Source organism: Lepisosteus platostomus, chromosome 7 (assembly GCF_059453375.1).
Source record: "Lepisosteus platostomus isolate fLepPlt1 chromosome 7, fLepPlt1.hap1, whole genome shotgun sequence".
In the NCBI taxonomy this organism is placed as follows: Eukaryota; Metazoa; Chordata; class Actinopteri; order Semionotiformes; family Lepisosteidae; genus Lepisosteus; species Lepisosteus platostomus.
In genome coordinates this window covers 1,906,626-1,926,910 of record NC_142617.1, presented here as the reverse complement: position 1 = coordinate 1,926,910, position 20,285 = coordinate 1,906,626, and the positions used below count along the sequence as shown (strand labels likewise).

General features: G+C 43.8%; 3 protein-coding genes and 1 long non-coding RNA gene across 8 annotated transcripts; 2 read left to right on the top strand and 2 right to left on the bottom strand.

Annotated features, from left to right (window-relative positions):
• Positions 1-222: 222 nt before the first annotated feature.
• On the top strand, positions 223-6,484 carry LOC148657772 (sialidase-3-like). Of its 4 annotated transcripts, XM_088638464.1 has the most exons (5): positions 223-703; positions 1,214-1,488; positions 2,369-2,476; positions 2,587-2,805; positions 4,270-6,484. In XM_088638464.1, exons 4-5 carry the CDS (start codon positions 2,614-2,616, stop codon positions 5,272-5,274), a joined length of 1,197 nt encoding a protein of 398 aa, XP_088494590.1. In that variant the 5' UTR covers positions 223-703; positions 1,214-1,488; positions 2,369-2,476; positions 2,587-2,613; the 3' UTR covers positions 5,275-6,484. The 4 variants fall into 4 exon arrangements, with proteins under 4 accessions (XP_088494590.1, XP_088494589.1, XP_088494592.1 ...); XM_088638463.1 differs by lacking the exon at positions 2,369-2,476 and having other exon boundaries at positions 225-703; XM_088638466.1 differs by lacking the exons at positions 223-703; positions 2,369-2,476 and adding an exon at positions 978-1,088.
• Positions 6,444-11,424, bottom strand: wdr73 (WD repeat domain 73). Its single transcript, XM_088638467.1, has 8 exons — positions 11,288-11,424; positions 10,813-10,880; positions 10,607-10,698; positions 9,691-9,779; positions 9,387-9,454; positions 8,904-9,065; positions 8,402-8,770; positions 6,444-7,786 (listed from the first exon to the last, which is right to left on the bottom strand). Exons 1-8 carry the CDS (start codon positions 11,344-11,346, stop codon positions 7,545-7,547), a joined length of 1,149 nt encoding a protein of 382 aa, XP_088494593.1. The 5' UTR covers positions 11,347-11,424; the 3' UTR covers positions 6,444-7,544.
• A 2,893-nt stretch (positions 11,425-14,317) lies between these two features.
• Positions 14,318-18,444, bottom strand: defbl3 (defensin, beta-like 3). The gene is made up of 3 exons (XM_088638456.1): positions 16,726-18,444; positions 16,170-16,281; positions 14,318-15,726 (listed from the first exon to the last, which is right to left on the bottom strand). Exons 1-3 carry the CDS (start codon positions 16,784-16,786, stop codon positions 15,705-15,707), a joined length of 195 nt encoding a protein of 64 aa, XP_088494582.1. The 5' UTR covers positions 16,787-18,444; the 3' UTR covers positions 14,318-15,704.
• On the top strand, positions 16,204-19,459 carry LOC148657769 (uncharacterized). Of its 2 annotated transcripts, none has more exons than XR_015939982.1 (3): positions 16,204-16,342; positions 18,424-18,545; positions 19,328-19,459. It is a non-coding gene; the product is annotated as an uncharacterized LOC148657769 (long non-coding RNA). The 2 variants fall into 2 exon arrangements; XR_015939981.1 differs by having other exon boundaries at positions 19,325-19,459.
• The last annotated feature ends 826 nt before the right edge of the window (positions 19,460-20,285 follow it).

Genomic DNA, 20,285 nt, shown 5'->3' with positions numbered 1-20,285 from the left:
TGTGACCTGCACATCTGTGACGCAGGCTGTCCGCCAGGCTGCAGGTGCTGTGTTGTGGGGTTCTGTCCCGTTCCTTTCAAACAGCCTGAAGCGCAGTGTTCCTCTTCACATGCTACAGTCTGCCCGGTGAGCAGGACAGCCATAGCATACCCGTTCAGGTTCCTGATAAAGAAAAAAAGACCGTTGTCACACGAGCCGCACGAGGACGTTGTAGGTATGTTGTCCTGCTGCAATGCTGTCGTGTCCAGGTGAGCCGGCAGGAAGAGCCTGAGGGCTTGATCAGGGCAGCGCTGTGCAGTCAGGCTGTCCTCTGTATAAAGGGAGCTCGGTGGAGACTTGGAGGAGGTGCCCTGTCCATTGCATTTTGACTTCCCTATTCAAGATGAACGTCTCCTATTCAAAGATTTGCTTAATGCATGCTTCTTTTTTCCAAAGATGTGCCTGTGGATATTTATTCCTATTGTTATACGCAGGGTATAGTACACGCATGAATTCTACGGTACTCTGAAGCATGCTTTTAAAAAGAACTACGTTTCCCAGAAGTCCTTGCAGATGCCAGGCTATTGTCCCGAACCTTGTTTGTGCACAGCCGCCTCAGACAGATACGAAGGATTCCGGTGTGCTTCGGATAGTTTTGCTGTCGGTTACGAGAGCGAGCAGGAGAAACAGACATCGGCGGCGGGGTTATGTTGTGCACTGCAAGGTGAGTTAACGCAAACGTTAACAAAGGCTTTTCCATGTATGCGCTGGCGATAAATGTATGCAGAGTAAATTCATGACCGCGTGTTATTGTTTCCATAATACGCACTGTGAAAGTGTTCTGTTGGCTTATGCCGACTGGCGAACACGTGAACCAAAGAAAGAACTGATTGATTTATTGTTGCCTCCTGGCTGCGAAGCTTCCTGTCACGAGCAGGGACTGCTGTAACCAGTCCTGAATGACTGCAGTATGTTGAAGATTACGCCTCGTACGTCATGAACCCGCATAGTGACGTCGCCGCCTCTGACATAAAAGCGAGTGTGTCCGCTGCCCGCTGGACGTTCGTTTTGCGTCCCGTGTTGCAGGTCGTCTGTCACTTACAGAGCCGGTAACTGCAGTGTTTTGAGCAATCTGGGAGCGGGTAAATTAAGTAAAAGCAGCAGCAAAAGGAACCTTTCAAAAACTGGAAGGTGGTTTATTTCAAGAAAATAACTGTCGGCGCTTGTTTCGTAGGTTAGTTCGGACTCCCGCAGAGAGACTGCTGCACAACCGTCTTGGGCCAAACCCAGGATCGAGGGAGTGACAACGCTGTCATTGCGAGGCATTGATCTCATCTAAGCACCATTTACTCAAGACGTCAGTAAGAAGAAGGAGAGGTAAAGAGCTTTTGATGAAACTCCTCCTAACCCGAAATAACAGGGGAAGGACTCGCCATTTAAAAAAAGCAACGTTTCTGTTTCTGGATTCAAACGCTCTAGCGTATCTCCAAACTGAAAAACGTGATACAGGTATGATTTTTAAGTTTTTTTTTTGAGAGAGGTGGATTTTGTTTCACGTTACTTAATGAATAAGTTTTATTATGCTGTTAATATCTTTTTTTTCTGGCCTGAACAACTTAAGAAACGACAGTAATAAAAGAGGTGAGCAATATCCTAAACATGACGATTGGATCCATAACTCAAACTACCTGCGATACGCAGACAGCAGAGCTGATAGTGGCCTTGTAAAGAGGATCCCCAAGAAACACTGAGAGAATCTGTCAGGCGTTGCAGTTGCAGTGAGACTGGCCCTCAGCCTGCTCTGTTCTGATCACAGCCCAGCAATGTGAACCGAAGGGCGGCACTGAAACAGAATAATGTAATGGCTAACGCCTGGTGTTCAAAGTTGCTGAAAGTAGGACTGGTACTGCTCAGTGCACATTACAGTGTTTCTTTGCACAGTACTGAAGAACAGCACGATGCCGAGTGCTACAGCACTTTGTTCTCTCACTCACCCATGACAGGAGTGCAGGGCAATATATAGAAGAGGTGGAAGACTCGAGTCTCACACTGCCTCATCCAATACAGGGTCAAAGGGGAGCCAGAGCCTGTCTTGGGCAGCAACAGCTGCAAGATGGGTCACACCCTGGACAGGACACCGGTGCACTGCAGGGCACACAGAGCCACACACTCTCACACCAGGGCCAGTTTACCCAGTCTGTGTGAGGAAACAGGAGCACCCAGAGGAAATCCATGCAAACTCAGGGAGAACATACAGACTCCACACAGACAGTACCCCACGTCTTGAATTGAACCCGGGGCCCCCCCAGTGCTGTGAGGCAGCGATGCTGACCAGTTTTCCACTGTTCCACCCTGAGTGATACTTGGCTGCCTGTAATTTCTCTAACAGGAAGTAACCTGCCAGCACCAGTCAGGTGCTGATGCTGCTGGAGTGCTGATGGGAGTGAGATGTCAGCTTGATCTGCAGTTTTAAGTTGCAGGAGAGGTCGTGTCAAAGGTGATGAAGCAGCAGTTTGTCAGTGTGTGCAATATGATTGCAGTTTTTGAGGACCGATTAAAATGTTTCTTTTAATATAACCATTTTTTCCCCTTGTTGTGCATGTACAGGTAGTTTGCCTTTAACCAGCGTCCAGAATGTCGGTCCCTGAAAAGACAACTGTGTTCAAGGAGGTGCCTGGAAATGAGACCTACAGAATCCCGTCCCTCCTCTACCTCGACGACGCGCAGACGTTCCTGGCCTTCGCCGAGAGCCGCTTGACGCGCAATGATACGGACGCGCGGTTTCTGGTGATGAGCAGAGGAAGGAGACAGCATGAAACTGTTGAGGTAATGGGAAAAATATATTAAGTTCATCAGGTAGTATGAAAAATAAACCCTTATGGCTTGCTTCAGTAGAGGAAAGTAATCAGCTCTAGGGCATTTCACACCCTGTGAAGCTTAATTTATAATTTATTGATTTATATCTCGTCAGTTTCAGCACAGTATTAATTATGCATTATTTCAGTCCTGTAGGAGGAGCCTCCTGTTATTTCTTTTATCTTAACCAGTGTCTTATAGAACAGATGAGCTTGCTTTGGTCAGTGAATAAGACTTGCTTCATGAAAAAAACAATCACATTTCCTGAGGAAATTTAAAAAAAAAAACATTTCCAACCAAGATTTTGTGCTGTTTCTTGTCAAATCTCTGCTGTGTGAGGTTGGCTTTTTAAAGCTGGCTTCGAGAATCAACATACCTATACTTGTTTACACAGGGGTGTGTTTCTTAGATTTTAATTGAATGTATGAAAAGTTAAAAAGAAAGCAGTGGAAGTTTGAGAGCACTCTGAACAGAACTGTTTTTGTCCTTTGAATGAATAACAAAAATAATAACAATAATAAAAAACTTTATTTTATATAGTGCCTTTAAAGGTGGCTTCTCAAAGTGCTTTACAGAATTAAAACAAAAATAAAATACACAAGATATGCACAATGAAGATACACAATGAGAGGAGACAGTAGATTGGGGTACTGGATACAGCAGGAGCAGAGGGGTGAAGAAAGGAACCAGTTCAGTAAAGGCTCTTCTGAAGAAGAAGGTTCTGAGTCTGGATTTGAAGGAGTTTAAGGAGGTGTGTCTCTGATATCATTAGGGATAGAGATCCAGGAACAGGAAAAGGCCCTGTCGCCCACAGAGTATAGAGCGTCTTGGGGGACAGTTAGGAGACCACAATTAGAAGAGCTACGTTTGTGAGGTGGGGAGTAGGACAGCATGCTGTAGCTCAGACAGGTACTGAGGTGCCAAGCCATGCAGAGCCTTATAGGTGATCATGAGGAATTTGACGTCAACAGGAAACCTGACAGGAAGCCAGTGCAAGGACTCCGGGACAGGAGTAATGTGATCACTTGCACCAGACCGGGTCAGGATCCTGGTTGCCAAATTTTGGACATACTGGAGTTTGTTCAATGTGGATTTACAGAGCCCAGCGAGTAGAGCAATACAGTAGTCAATTCAGGAGAAGGCAAATGTGTCAATCAGCTTTTCAGCAGCAGTTAGCAATAACATAGGACGTAGTCTGGCAACATTTCTGAGGTTTAAGAATGTTTTGACAATATGCTGCACATCTGGGTCGATTGTCAAGCCTGAATCAAATATCACCCCCAAGGTTTTCAATTTAGACTGCAGTTCAGATACAGTACCATCCACAGATAGGGTTCCAGCACTGGATTCACAAGTTGAATGAAATGACAATCGGCTGCCGCAAACCTTTTCACTGTCCAAAGCTGGGGTAACCCTGGGAAGTTCTGTTTTCAGTGGTCTCTCCCTCAGGAGGTGACGTCCGCACGTCTGCCTGGCCATCGCAGCATGAACCCCTGCCCGGTGTACGAGCGGACCTCTCGCACCCTGTTCCTGTTCTTCATCTGCGTCAAAGGGAAAACTTCGGAGTGCAAACAAAAATTCTGGAGGAAAAATGCGGCCAGACTGTGCGTTGTCAGGAGCAAGACCCACGGGGCGACCTGGAGTGACGTCACAGACTTGACGGCGACGGTGATCGGCAGCGAGGAGAAGAACTGGGCGACTTTCGCTGTGGGGCCAGGTCACGGGGTTCAGATGGAGTGCGGGAGGCTGATTATTCCAGCCTACGTCTACTACATCCACAGAAGGTGCTTCGGCCTTCCTGTGGGCCTTCAGACTCACGCCCTGTCCTTCTACAGCGACGACGGCGGCGAGGCATGGCACAGGAGCGACATCCCCCGAAAGTCGGCTGTCGGGATGAGCGAGTGTGAAATGGCCGAGATCGGAGACCACGACGGCCGTAGCTACCTGTACTGCAATGCCCGTAGCACCTCCGGCTGCAGAGTGGAAGCCCTCAGTAAGACGAGGGGGCAGGAGTTTGACAGCCCCCGCCCGGCGAAGAAGCTGGTGGAGACAGGTAAAGGCTGCCAGGGCAGCGTGGTCAGCTTCCCCGTGCCCCAGCGGTTCATGGAGAGCGCTGGCCCGCGCTGCGGCGTGATTGCGGGCAGGTGGCTGCTCTTCTCTCATCCCACCGACAGCAGAAACAGACGTAACCTGGGCGTCTACCTGAACCGTGACCCCTTGCACAGCTCCGGCTGGAAAAAGCCCTGGATTATTAGCCGAGGGCCTAGCGGCTACTCTGACCTGACCTACTGTCAGGAGGACGAGCTCTTCGGCTGCCTCCTGGAGTGTGGGGCGGAAAGCGAGTGTGAAGTAATTGCATTTGCCACTTTCCATCTCAAGGATGTGATTGAAGGATCTGGAGAGGAGAAGACAGGAGGTTCAGTGTCTTCTGCACCTTAGCTTGAGTTTATGTATAAAAGAGGGAAATTGCCCTTAATCTTGATTTTCACATTTAACTCTCGGGCTCTGACTTCCTTCCCATACGATGGATGTGGGTGTCAGCACCACTGAACAATGTTCCTCAGAGTTGAATACATCAATACCGCTTCCTAGCTAGATTGCAAGCTTTTTCTTAAAATGCTTTGAGTACACTGTGACCTGTTCTGAGCTGCATTGTATATGAGGTGCACGTCACTTGTTAGTTTCATTTATTCTAAGCTGTTTCTGTGAATGTTAATTTATCTATAAAATGAAGCAAAATGAAAGCAGTCCAACGATCCACAATAGCGTTCTTTGTTCCAGATATTATTTTACCGACTCAAAACACAGCTGTATAAAAGCGGAATATCTGCCTGTGCTGTGCACACAGGTCCGGGAGGAAGCAGCTACAGTTCACTTTGCAGGTTTTAATGTATCCAGTGACACCGAACAGTTACTTCCTGCTTAGAGCGCAGTATGCTGTGGGTGCTTACTGTACAGATAGTGCCATCAAGAAAGTCTGTCCCCCCAGTATGAGTCACAGCTTCATCAGACTCCCACTGCTGCCAGACTGGTGAAGGCCCTGTGGATAACCTCCACAAGCTCCAGCTGAATGTACTGGTGCACGGCCAATTGTCCCAATAATCCTTCATGTCACTCACTTGCAAGAAAGAGTGCTCCAGGAAATGGATCCCCATTGAACCCAGGCTACAATAGTGTCAAGAGGCAAATTTCCACAGTGCTGCTTTCTCCGTAACACGTCCTCAGCACAGAGCGAGGCGTTACTGCATCTCAAAGGGAAGGAGCTATTTTAATGGCCAAAAATAACCCGTGAAACTAGGCTTTGCTGAGTTAATTCACCAGCACATGACTGGAAAACTTAAAACAACACATGAGAAACTGGCAAAGACATTCAAGTAAGGTGTTGCATTACTCTTGTATACAGCATGAGTCTATGGTTTAAATTTCACTGCCATCATAAAAATGCTTTACTACTGCAAATATGAAATATGAGCTGTGCTGAATCAACAACTAGATTTCTTTTATGCAAGGTCTTGGGCGTCAGATGCCTTCCAAACATTAAGTAATTCTTTGAGATTTCTATTGATTGTAAAGTTCAGTCCTTTCAGTAGATGTTCCATAAGAAAACATTCACTGAAAAAGGCTTTTAATAAAAACGTGCAAAATACAATGTGTTAATGTTTTTGTCTTTATACATAAAAAAGTATATTCAACTGGAGTCCTGATTACTTGGTCATTAAAGATCTCAACAGTTGGTCACAAGAGTAAGATCAATAGTCATTTTGCCTTTACAGAGTAAAGAGTCCATTACAGAAAATAGATACAATATAGTGTATTTTGTACTTCTACTGATTTAAAGATGTTCTATCAAAGGGTATTTAAGCAATTGCAAATTTGATTTTCTTTTAAAAATCTAACCATCACCTTCTTTCTTTGCAAGCAGACTAAGAAGTATAAATAACAATCAATATTATGATACAAACCAGTAGTGAAGGCTTTGAATGAATTGTTGCATATAAAAGCCAATGATTCTCTTATGATCTTTCCATTAAAGGGATATATAAATTACACTTAACTTGGGAATAAGATATCTTGCTGATGAAAGACGGTATTGACAGTTTAAAGTATGAAACTTAATATTCTAACACAAAAAGCTGTGTACAAATTAAGTTTACTTCACTGCAGTAAAAGTTGTGAAAGATACTGAAACAATCCTAAGGACAAGCCATCCTTGTTTGAAGCTGTTGAAAGATGCTTTGTTAAATTACATAAAGAAAATTAAAACTGCAAGTCAGTATCCTGAAACAGAATTAGCCCAATTACCTGTAAAGCAGCCAGGTTAGGCATTACGTTAAAGGAACCAATAAGGTGTTGTGCATTACTATGTGTTAGGCTGCAGAAGGTTTTCTCATTAGAATTTTGATTAATCTCACAAGGAAAAAAATATGCTACTCCTTTCAGCAGCAGCAGAATTGAGGTTTATATATACATAAAAAAATTAGCTGTGAAAATCAAGTATACAGTAAATGATTCATTTGACTTTTTCCTGCAGTACCCAAAAAGAGCACAGGCTACAGTCATGCCGATAGCAGTCTTTGAGTGTACAGTTTTTTCCACAACCTATAGAAACCTCATTGGACAAGATGCCCAGTTTCTTCACATTGGGGCAGGGGAAGTGTTCCGCCGCCCCCCAATCCAAAGGCAGGTCCCCGTGAAATGCTCCGCTGCCTTTACCGGCCCCTGGCCTGGTTGTCGACCCAGTCCCAGACATGCAGAGACCCATTGGTGGCTGCAGACAGCACTGTCCTGGGTTTCCAGGGGTGCCAGACGTGTGTGGTGACCACATCCGCGCCCCGCCCGCTCTCGGGACCGTGCGACAGGCTGTGGCCCTTGTGAACAAACAGAGGCTCTGCTTCCGCGGCGTTCGGGCTCCAGGCTTTTGTTTCGTACACGCGCACAGCTCCGTCGAAACCTGACGGCCAGAGGGAGAAAACAGCTTATTCTCTCGTTTCGAGCCATTCACACGGCTGTGGTGAAGCAAAAGATGGAGTGCGCAGAGAGAATGTCTTCACCTTCAGTGTTGTGAAAGCAGTAGATTGCAACCGCCTGAACTGCCACAAACCCACGTTTTTAAATGTATCTACAGTACCTTACTTGTCATAATGCACATTTATATTCACTTATCCCCCTAGTTACAGTACTGAAAAATCATGGACAAAGTGCCTCCACTATATTTTTGTAAGCGAACACTGCTGTGCATTGACTTGGCAGGCCCCCTCTTTCGATCTATAATCTTCCCAAGTCAAAGCAAGTGACTCTCTCCTGATTCTCACCTCTGAACATCAGTACAAGCACCTCTCCTTCGTGTACCAGCAGAAGGCCTCCTTCATGGCAGGATATTGGGATGATATTTTGAAGCCTCTGATTGTTTATCAGTAAAGTAACATTCTGAACAGCAGCCTGGTAGAGTTCACATTGGATGTCTGAATTTTGCACCAGGTTTCCAACCATTGCACCAAGTGGAACAGGCTTCGAGGTCCTGCAGGCAGTAGGTGCTCTAGACCAGGAGACGTATAATGTTGCTTACCTGACACAGCCAGACAGTCGTCTAAAGCCGGAGCCCAGGTCACAGCCATAAAGTCAGCACTGGGGCTGTCGTGGTGAATATTCAGCCTGGCTTGGCACAGGGGGCTTCTCGGACTCCGCAGATCTGTGACGAGGACCTGGCAGGAGGAGGACAGCCGCGCCACAGAGCCAGAGGCAGCCTCCACGTGGGAATGCCCCTTCTTTACCCCCATGCACCAGCGCGGGCCCTGCCCCTCGGGGGTGGCTGTGGGCCGCAGACCGGCGGGGTCCCTCACGTCGCACAGCCACAGGCCCCCGCTGTCTGCGCAGACCAGGAACACGTCGGCGGCCAGGAACTCCAGGCCGCTCACCCTGTCCACGCAGTCTGCAGCTGGGGAAATAAAAGCTTCCGTCACGAACTGACACTGAAGCGATTTCACATGGAGGTGCATCGCTTACACAGCTCTGGCCACCCACCCACCCCCACCATCACACACAAGTCCAATGCACAAGCTCTCAGTTACCCACTGAGTAGAGCACCCGTCGCGATTCCAGCTCGGTGATCTGCAGGTCTTTGATCCGAGAGGCATGAAGGACACAAGGCGTCCTGGAAACCCCTGAGGCAACCCTGCTCCCTGCCTTCACCCGGACCTCCGGTTCGATCACTCCGGCTCTTCTGATGACATCTACCACCCAGCAGAGGTAAAACATAAGCAGAGCTGTGGATACTGGAGGTGCAGCACGCAGTGTCAAAAAAAGATCTACATGACATCTGAAATGTAAGCAATGCTTTGATATGAGTATTTCAAAGCTGATCCTTCCTACGTTCTTATGAAAGAAATACATGAAACATCCAATCAGGCCCCAAGAAGCAATGATTAATTTGTATAATAAATAAGTTATTCTCCTTTGTTTAGAAAAGATAGAAGACAATCTAGTACAGTAAAATAAAGAGATTAAACAGACTGTTAGTCATTCCAAGCACTTGGAACGAACAAGATCCTCACCGCTGTCTTCGTCTCCTATCTGCCAGATGTGCAGAGTGTTGTCTGAGGGACCACTGGACACCAGCGTCCTTAACACAGGAAAAGGAAAACAGGGAAGCTGTTCATGTAGAGGAAAGGTACACAGTTGTGTTGGTATCTGATCCTTTTAGTCCCATTAATGTAATCTGCAAAGATTGTATTTCCTTTCATTTGACACCCCCCCCCCATTTTAACTTGTATGGCTGAAAAAAAAGTGTTTTTTCTGTTTTTCCGTGCAAGAAGGTTTCGGTGCACAGGCTGCTGCAGGTATGTTTTACAAACCTACCTTGTTCCAGAGACATGCTTCAGGCAATCGATGGGCGTGTCTGAGAAGCCACCGTGCTCCACCTTGAAGTCTCGTTCAGGGCACAGGCCCTGAGGAGAAACGGGACGAAGTGCTGTATTTTCCACAAAGTCCGACACCAGTGTTACTCACGTCCCTGATGAACTGCATCTAAAGGGTGGTCTGTTTCTAAACATCCGCTCTCTGCAGCTCATTCCACGAGTCTTCTACCAGACACAGTGACATTCACTCCTGCTCCTGGAGCCACACACTTCATGGGTACCTTATAATCCTTATTGGGTAGAGACCTGGAGGCACTGGTAATAGAGACCAATTAAGTGAACAACTTAAGTGTCCCAGAAGGACTGAAATCTAGAAGCCCTTCAGAGTGATCCGGGCGAGTGTGATGAACAAGCACGAACACAGACATGCTCTCTTGACCTTCTGACCTTTCTGAAGCAGACTTTGCATTGTTAACCTGCTGTAAAGTCCATGTGTGACCAAGCTAGAGGTTCATGCTATAGGGCACACATTTTTGTGGCAAAAATATTGTAGTAAACATAAGATAGCATTACCACCTAGTCTGATCCTGTCACATCCCAGAAGTTCAGCAAGGCCTGGTCTGTCCCCAGAGGGATCTTTCGACAGAACTCAATCATTCTAACATGCTTTAAAAATCTGTTTCCTACCTCATGGATAAGCTGTGATTCAATATCTCTACGATAACAGGATCTTTAGTTATAAGACGCTCCATAAACTGTTACAGAACGTCACTATTGTATTTGCAAGGTGCCAACCGCCAGTCTTGTTTCTAACCGTAATCAGGGTATATTCATGGTGTTCTTTCCTAGCTCCAAATTACACTGGTGAAAACACTTCCGCCAGGCCGTAAGAGCACCATTACCGAGACAGTCTTTACCTGGTTTTCTTTCACGAAGAGTTTCTGAGGCAGTGCCAGCTGCAGGATTTCATTCCTTGTGCTACTAGCTCCATAGCCAGCTACACAGATACCTGCGGAGGACACAAATACACACACAGTAGCATCTCAGCAAACAGCATAATACTTGTCAAACCAGTGAAACTACAACCACTTCTAAAGAAATTAAAATGTTTCAGTCCGTTTACTTTTTCCTCCAGTCCATTCGATGACTCGTGTCGGATCTTGAAGTTCAAACAAATGGAGATCCCCATACCTGCGCAGAAGATTACAATGTCACTACGACGGTACTGCATTGCTCTAAAGGGGCTCTATTCTGTGTTGCAGCTGGACTGCACGATAGCATCATAGCCATGCTGTAAACATTACACACTAATTTGCAATCGTAAGTGCATTGCTTTCCTGGTTTGTAAATCGGACGTCTCAATTCAGCTCGCATTTCATACAATACCTAATAAAATTTGCACTATATGTCGCGTGGTGCTCTTTTCTTGGTTTGGTTATTAATAATGAAAAAAGAGAAAGTTACTGCAAGGAATACATGAGCGAACAGCATCTGCAGCAATACGTGCACACTAGAGGTTACAGCATGGCCATAACACTACATCAAGTACTGAGGCGACACGTTTCCTCGTTCGCTGTTTAATAATATGGTTTTCTCACAGATGTAAGGATTCGATAAACCAGTCATCAACCTCATCTTCATACACGGATGGCTCCATGGTAGCGAAGTAGGAAGTGCAAGCCTATGTTTCCACAACTGCTTCCGGGTCACGGAGAATCACGTGCTGCGAGACCTGCAAACTGTGAGGAGGCTGAGATATTGTGAGTCCTGTATTTAAAGTACACAGCTCACACACAATAGCACTCGTTTACAATTAATATGCAATCAACGGTCAGGTTTTAGTGAATTTCTTAAGGGATATATTTTTTTCCCTATATGGACAGTATTTCCGTGTTTAATTGACATTTTTCCAAACTCAGATGTGCAGCCACTATCCAATGTCCATATTTTTTAAGACGCACAAGTATAATAGTAGCTGCTTACAATACAGTTTATACTTCCAGTATGTGAAAAACTAAAATTCTTTGCATAAGTCAGTCTCTGCATAATTCGAAGTTTTAGTGATTTTAGCAATTTCATTCATGTGGTTTCTCATACGCGTTATTCTAAATCAAAGCTCATATTTAAAGATACAAATGAATTGCAATGTAAATATTTCCGAAACGCGCAGCACAGAATACAAATTATACTTGGATAAACAAACAGATCCCCCTTACACAGAATTACTAATGCAGTTCTTAGTTCAAACATTTTATTTGTATTTAAAGTAGGTTTCTGTTGTCACTGTGGGTTTTGAGTCTTTAGGTGTGAATGTAGTCGTGAGCACTAGGCATTGGGATTAACGATTAAATGTAGGACACATAGTTCCTTTTCTCAACAGCAAATAAAGAGTAGTGTCACCATAATTAAACCCCACCAGTCCATTGTGGTGTTCAGATCAATTGAGTGTCACCAGACCTATTTTAAATGTAAAAGCTAGGGGGGTTTAAACAGATTTAAAAATAAATCAGTTACCTAAGAATCCTTTGGAGATCAAAAGTTCATCCTTTTTTCCCTCCAAAATCTGACACTGGTTTGGACCAGATGGGGCTGTCTGTGGTCTGTGTTGATATTATTGTGTACAGAGAAAGCCTCATGTAAACAGATTTGCAGGGGGTTTGTGCTATTGTGGCTGTGTCACACTGTGCTGACTGAGTTACACAAGCACAAAGATTGAGTGATTACCCAGACGACAATGAGGTTGCACTGTGTAGCACATGTTTACAGATGCCAATCGGGAACTTTAACTACTACTGAGCCAGAGCTGTCCAATGCAAACTATGTTGTCCCAGCTAGCTTGATTTCCTCTCGTATTAAAAATATCTCCCTATGCTTGTAAAATCATGGTCTTTTAAGATGTCAGTGAAATTGTGCAGTGGTTGATTTAATTTAATATTAATTGTGTGTGATTAATGTTACTTTGTCATGCTGTACAAATGCATCTTGTCATTTTTTAAGGTAAGGGCTTCAACGAAAAAATATTTAGTGTGATAACATCTCAGAATTGCAAAGGCCATTGACGTTCAGTGCCATGATGAGAGAAATTTAAAAAATGTTGTTTCTTATGATAGTCAGCGAGTTGACTGCATTGTCTCATTAAAATCACCATTTCAAACATTTTCAAATACCAAATATCTTTACCAAAGATCTTTAAATATAAAAAGAGAATGGAGTATAAAAGCAGTTATGTACTATTTTGTTTACCATATGAATTACATATTCTTTTGTTTTCTTTTAAGTTTTAAGTTGATTGTGGACTTCAATACTTTATACCTAAATAGGAGATTTATATACAGTACATTAAGTTTTATTCTTTAGAATTCTTCAAAGTGTAGGATAAAAGACATTTAAATATCATCATTTACCATGATCTTCAAAAAATAGATGTGAAAGTCGTTCTAATTTACAACTCTCATTAAATCATTAAGATTTTCTCTGAATGGCATGATACTGTGTGAGCTGTCCATGCTGTTGGCCTCACGTAATTTAACCTTATAAAGAAGGCCTTCACCATGATTTTCTTTGTGTGTATATATATATCCATCACTGGATACCCCAGGCAGCCTGACTTGATTTTAAAAGACTTTCGAAAGTCATTTAAGAAAAGTTTATGCAAAAAAGGCAGGCTGGACTGTACAGCGTAGTAACAGAAAGACACCACCAGAGGCCGCCAAATATGGCTATCTCTTGTAAACAAATTCACTGGGTGTTTATTAGCCACTGCTGGGATTAGTGATTGATGGGTTGAGTGAACATTCCCACATGTTGGCAATTCGTGGTGTTTGTGGATAATAAAGTGTTTTCATGGTGATAGGGTGGTTGTGCATGCATGAGTGTGTCCTAAACTCTTGAAATAAGGCCTCCTGCAACAAGAAGGCACTGTCAGCATGGGTTTTTACAGTATGTACACTACAATACATGGTCTCCAGTAGTCTGCTATGTCTACTGCGTTCAGTTTTGATTCAAGTGGGGTCTTGGGAAAAATGTTACAGGCATCTGTTTTCATCAACACAAACTGTGTGTAAGTGAAAAAGGCGAACCCCTCAGGAAAATGTGCAGTGCGGGTGTGAAACATCTTGTTTATTTTAAGGCCTTCTCAGAGCATAAGACAGCCATTTCTTGGCGGAGACATGAATTTAACTAAGGAGTGTGAACCTTTGAAATCCTCACATCAACTGTTTTGGACAAGGGATGAAATATAAATAGGATAACTACACCCATCAGGAGTGGCATCAGTAATGCATATTCAAGCAGCAGACAAGGGGATAAAAACTACTGTGTTTACAGGAGAAATCCTGACCTGCCAGCTGGCTCTGATATCGCTTCCTCTGTCCCCTGCCAGACTCTGTTCTTTACTCTGTGCCTCCCTACTGGTTCTGTCTCCTTTGTCTAGAAGAGTGTGGAATTCATTTATTGCTCAGATTGTAATTTTAGACATAAACATCATTTGCAATGCTCAAAAGAAATGTTATGTCCCATGAGAAATGCCATGGAATATCTATGAGCTTATGCAGTACGATTATAACTTGAACATTATTGTGTTGAGTGGAATTTGTTTTAAGATAATGCTGAGAAAGTAGAAAACACACTTGTTTACACTTGGAAGGTTTTTTATTTTAAAAACAAGCCAAACTACATCAGAACAATAATCTGTGACAATATGGCAGATACTGGATGGCAACAAACAAGCAGAAATAAGTATAGAAACATAAAGAAGATATTTTAGCAACAAAAACAGCTAATGATGGTCTGCCTGCCAACACTACCTGGGATGCCAAAGTCGTTTGTTTTGGTAGCTGTGGCAGAACCCCAGGCAGTAAAAAAGAACAAAAAAAAAATATTTTGAGATTGTGTTCTAGAATTATTTATTTTCAATTATTGAAACCATAATCAAGGAACTAGAACGTCTGTCTGTGTAAACGTGTGTGAAAAACAGACATCCGTTGGTCTGGTCCTTTCACACTAAGGTGTCACCAAGCTGGACTGTTGCACCGCACTTCAGCTCATTGCGGATTCCTTCAAGAAATGGCTGGCTGGGATCTGCGGTTCAGTGAGTAACTAACTACCAAACAGGCTAGACGGCCCAAACACTCTTCACTCATCTGTGACCTCCTATGAGCCGATGTACTGTAGCATCTTTAGCTCTATCTGTCATGGCACCCAATAATAATTTTGTACAAGAAAGAGAACGTAGCTATTTTGCAAATACCGCATTCTGTGCACGCAGGACCTTTGAGATCACAGTCCTTTAAAAAAAACCCACAGCAGTGCGTCACACTAAACTCGCAGCTCAGTGACAAAAAGATTCAGCAGCTCTGCTTCTGCTCCATATTTCTCTACCCACTCTCCCCAGCAGGCTTATTCAAAACTGTGAAAGTACATTAGCAAAATTGTTTTTGCTAATGTGGTCATCTGGGGTCGAGAGCGATTTTCCACGTCATTTACTGTTTTAGTGATTAGGCTTGGCTGCTATTTGTAGTTCAACTTTGCCACATGAGCAGATATTTGTTTTTCTTGAACATGATCTAAACTTTACCGGAGTTCATTTGTTTTAAATCAAAGCTAACGTACCTTATACAAGTCCATGGCACAGCACCTGATGTGGGGTGACTCACTGCCACAGGAAAGACCGTTTTTTTATTATTTTCCTGAATTAAATTAAAAATATAAAATAAATATTACTGAATTTAAAATGACAAAATTGCATTTAATGGGCAATTATTGTGTTTTAATTGTGTCTTAATAGTGCAATCTATTTTTATTGTGGAGCTGTTTTGGAAGCTTCACATACAGTAATTGGTACGGGTATTTTTCCAGATACAGTTTGCAAAATGAAATCATATCACATGTGGACTCTGCCTGGAGGCAGGATTGGCCCTCTTGCACCTTGATCTGTTTACAGCGGAGATCCTGTAGGAACGGTCAGTCTGATCACACGAGAGATCCTGTGGGTTACGCTGATCTGAACAGCATTTCCTAATATCGCAAGGCACAGCATCTGGAAAAGATAAAAAAAACATCACGATCAGCACTGCATTGCTGCATTTTAACATGCTTTTCACAAATTCTCAAAGATCAGTATAAAGCACATTGTAAACATTGTATAATACTGGGCATGGAGGCCAGTATGCTACAAAGCTAAAAATAATCCTGATTAAAGCATTTTTGTATTTATTTGTTGTGAGTGCATATGTAATAAATACAAACTTTAAGCAGTTCTCCTCTTGCTCTTGCTCATGTTGTCTCTTGGTCGTGTTTGAAACACACGAGAGGCATCGAACATGTACTAATTTATCTGACAAGAGAATGTTACATCACCGCAAGCACGTTGCCTATCAGACTGTGTCGTCACTATGGCAACGGGTGGAAACATAAATGCCTGTCATACAGCAGATACCAAAAATCCAGAACACCAAGAACATAGCAGCATGATTCCACTACCTGTATCTGCGAGGACACCCATGGTGACCCACTGTGTATTCCTGGGCATAGCAGAACCGACGGCAGTACCTTCTGTAGCCACAGGACCAGAAATTCACCTCCACATCTTCATCTTTGCAAAGATAACGCAGGACAAACGATCACAAGAGAGGAGCACAGAATTAAATCACAGGGTAAGAATGGTGATTTCTCCCTCAGAATCAAACAGCTTCCTTGCCGAATTTCACCTTAGTCCTCCTCTGCAGAATTCGGCAGAAACACCTTTTGTACAACCAAGTTACACTTCACTCCCAGAAACAGACACCTGAGGAAACACAGTCTCCAGAGCCCAGATGCTCACACCTTAGTAAAGGCTGGGTGAAGAAAGACAGGTTCTGAACACTCTTACCATGAATTAATCTTAACCATTAACAGATACAGCAGGTGTAGCATAGAAATCATACATTTCTGGGTCTGAACATTCTTTGAATCTAAAAGAAAAGGACCTCGATTGAGCAAGTATTAAGGTAAGCAAATAAAATTCTGCTAGTGTAGCTTTAGAATATCTTTAACCTACCTGTACCACATGCGGCTGCCAGCAGGAAAAGCACCAGAACTGCCAACGCCAGAGGCTTCATGGTGTTTCTGAGCAGGAAGGTCTCCAGCAGAGTGGCTGCCCCTCCGATTCCGATTCCTGTATTTATATGACACCTCGTGAGACCCCAGGGGGGAGGAGCACCCTGTCGCCCGCTGGACCACGACACTAATCACCAGGGGCTGCAAGAGCCAGACTCCAGAGCGTCTGGGCAGCCAACCCAGAAACACACAGCTGCACACTCCAGTGCCCTGGAATGCAGTACCTTGGAACAGTGAGGAGAAACAGTGCGACCAAGAATCAGGGAAAATCTAAAAAGGCTACAGAATTGGGCAGGGAGGTCACACAGTGCAGCTGGGATTTAAAACTAAAAACTCACGCTTAAGAAAGTCAGAAATGATGCTTTTGTATATTGACTTCATAGAGCCACCAAGCTATAGCTCTGTTTTTGTACAATAGCTTTAACTGAAAGAGAAACAATTCGGTGGAGACCTGCAAAGGCAAAGAAACAGAACAGCAGCCAGCGCTCATCCAGACATGTCATATTATACAAGCAGCACACTGAAGAACGGCTGTAATAATTCTTTAACATCCGACAATGTAAAAGAGCAATTATCTCCAATACAAACAAAATACAGAATGAACTGTTTCATTTATGACACAATTATTTATACATCTACAGATTTTGTTTTTAATTAAGGACGTCACTACTAAATACCCTTGTACAAACAATAGAAATGTTCATGTGGTTTTAATTCTAACTAGACAAATAATTATTTAATGAAACTACACTAAACCCACCGTAATCCCAAACTCGGTCTATGGGTGTGTGAGGATCTAAAATGCTTGATTCCATTTTACAGATCCAATTTTACACAAACTGTACACAGCCGAGAGTGGGGGCTCCGTTCTCTCTTAGGAACAGCGGCTTGTCATGAGATACTGCTGAGGTGGACAAAGTGCAGTTAGAGGGCTCCAAACACACAAACACAGGAAGCATTGTTCTGGATTTCACAGCGGCTGTCTCATCAATGGGCAAAATGCGGACACAGGCTTCATGCTGCCGCTGTGACCCCGACAGTCCTGAGAAAGGCTCTGTGAGACATCTTCAAGGCAGGCTGGAACTGGAGAGTCTGAGTGACTGAGCCGAGGGCGAGAGGTTCACCTGGCACAATTCGTCTGGTGGGGGCTAAAGCACACTGCGGTGGACAGGCGTCCTGGCCAGGGTGTGCCGTGTGGCTAGGATAGGCTCCAGCTCTCCCGCGACCCAGAACCGGATAAAGCTGTTAGGAATTAGATGGATGGATGGAACTAAAGCACAGTTATACCATTCGTGTGGCACAGCTGCTCTTTCACTTCATCTCTTCTCATTCCTGGTTTTCTTGTTTGCTTTGTAGGACTTACCTATATGCATCACTTAGATTGCACAATTAAAAAAAAATCTATGTTAAAATACGGTACATCTACTGTACATGTCTCTTGTGCCATTATTGCCTAATTTCCATGGTGTGAGTAACACCTTTATGAGTAACCACTGCAAGCACATACTGTATGTATTTTCATGTATCATGGAAGATGAGTACAAAAACACCAATTCATTATCTAGTAAGCTGTTTAACTCCGCATGTGCATCTGTAGCGTGTGCATTAAACTGGGGCATGTTTTTGCGAGTCCTTGCAGATTTCTACACTTGATCTATTTGCGCTGTGGAGGAATATGGTGCCATCAGCCCATTTGGTTTTCGGATGCAATGGGAGTAACACTGGCACAAGTTATACCCTGTGGCTGCTGTTGCCTGCCAGGTACCCAGACCTTTACCATCCAAAGAAAGACTTGCTTCGCTAATAAAGAAAGTGCTATAAAGGAAAAACATTAGGTCACTGTCTGCCCTTCTCTGGGACAGCACTGCTGCTCACAGTGATGGTGCCAGAGTCTGTCATGTGCCGAGTAGTGTGTAGTGGGCACTAAATGTACAGTACATTATATACAGTATATGTGATGCATATCATATTCACAAATCACGTATATTTGTATAATTATTGCTAGAATACTCAGATTTCCAGCACTAATGCTGAAACGTGTGCTAAAACTCTTTAATGACAAAAAAGAGATGCTGCAGAGTCTATAAACGCTTCTGTCCCTTTTGGATACATTTTGACACTGCTCTTTTTTGACTCTCTGTGTATCATAACCAACCACTTCCCTTCGTTGGAATCATGCCATGGGACACTGCAGCATAGACAAACGGGTGCAATGTGTGTGACTCGTTGGTAGGGACCAACGGAGAGCAGGACCGTGAGAAAAGCGGCTGCCCTTTATCGATCCAAACCAGACACTGCAGGGACTGAAGCTGCTGTTGCCATCTAGTGGTCAAATCGGGTCATGGCACCGTTGGCGAATGCTTCTGCGAGCACTTGTGAGCAACGCTAGAACAGAAAGGAATTAAGGCCTGAGAAGTGAAATTCAGCTTAGGGCCCATCGTGGACAGCACTAACCTTTCTGCAGGGCTCCTAAAATCTCTGAATACTGATGCTGAACTGCAGACATGATAGGATGCTAAAGATTGACCTTTCTTTTCCAGCAGGAGTAGAACAATGCATTGCGTCTACAGTGCCTTTTAACATCAAAAGCTCCTCAGAAGGTGTGCAACAGAATGCAGAGATGTCCTCCAATCATACATCAGTTTCACTCAATCAATAAAAATGCATATGCTTAAGTTATTGTATGTTGTCTTCTTCTGTCACTTGAAGTTAGACTAGTTGTATTGCAGGGGTCATTTGCATTATGTCAAGAACATCTTCAACCTATTTGTGAATGTTTCCATACAGTGTAAAATTTAATAGTTTTATGTTATGTAATGCAATATCCTCCCTGCTGTGCACATTTACTGTGCTGCTAAAGAGAAGAATGTGAAAAACTCATCAAGTAAATACGTCTTTATGTAAGCATTAATCTTTCAATGTCGAGTTGTTTGTATGGCAGGAGCTGCTGATTGTAATGCTGGAATGGGATAAAGCTATGAGAAATTTGGATTGAGATATTTTTAGTAATTTTAAAAAACATTCATTTAGCAGCTAGTTAATAGCATGCAGTTAGTGCTTTTACAGTTCTGTAGATCCCAAAGCATTTTCTATGTAGGGAGACACTTCATCCAGCACTGGATTGCAGCCCCAGCCTGAGAGACACTCAGCAGCCTCACTGCAGCAGACAGCAGTGGGAACCTGCTTCTCCAGCGGACTGAATGGAGAACATTAGGAAAAAGTAACAGGTTTATTCCATGCTGAAAAAAGAAGAGAGAAAACACAACCTTCTTCAGGCTCCACGGCTGAAATGTTGTGTTTTCTTTCTTCTCTTTTCAGCATGGAATAAACCTATTACTTGATCCTTTGCAGCCTATGCATGGTGACGCAGCTGCCCAACTGAACGTTAGGGAGGCCCACACACTGGGGTTATTCTCTAGCACAGATAGTGGGGAGGGTACGGCCTTGCTGGGGTTGGTACTGGAGTTTGACAAGCAGTGAAAAAATACACCCTGCACAAAT

Coding starts and splice junctions, on each gene's coding strand:
- defbl3 (XM_088638456.1), bottom strand. CDS start 16,786: ATGAAGCCTCTGGCGTTGGCAGTTCTGGTGCTTTTCCTGCTGGCAGCC. Junction 16,282..16,725: donor GGCAGCCGCATGTGGTACAG/GTAGGTTAAAGA, acceptor ATCTTTGCAAAG/ATGAAGATGTGGAGGTGAAT. Junction 15,727..16,169: donor GGGTGTCCTCGCAGATACAG/GTAGTGGAATCA, acceptor TATCTTTTCCAG/ATGCTGTGCCTTGCGATATT.
- wdr73 (XM_088638467.1), bottom strand. CDS start 11,346: ATGGAGCCATCCGTGTATGAAGATGAGGTTGATGACTGGTTTATCGAA. Junction 10,881..11,287: donor TTTATCGAATCCTTACATCT/GTGAGAAAACCA, acceptor TCTTCTGCGCAG/GTATGGGGATCTCCATTTGT. Junction 8,771..8,903: donor ACGGGTGCTCTACTCAGTGG/GTAACTGAGAGC, acceptor TTATTTCCCCAG/CTGCAGACTGCGTGGACAGG.
- LOC148657772 (XM_088638464.1), top strand. CDS start 2,614: ATGTCGGTCCCTGAAAAGACAACTGTGTTCAAGGAGGTGCCTGGAAAT. Junction 2,806..4,269: donor GACAGCATGAAACTGTTGAG/GTAATGGGAAAA, acceptor TTCTGTTTTCAG/TGGTCTCTCCCTCAGGAGGT.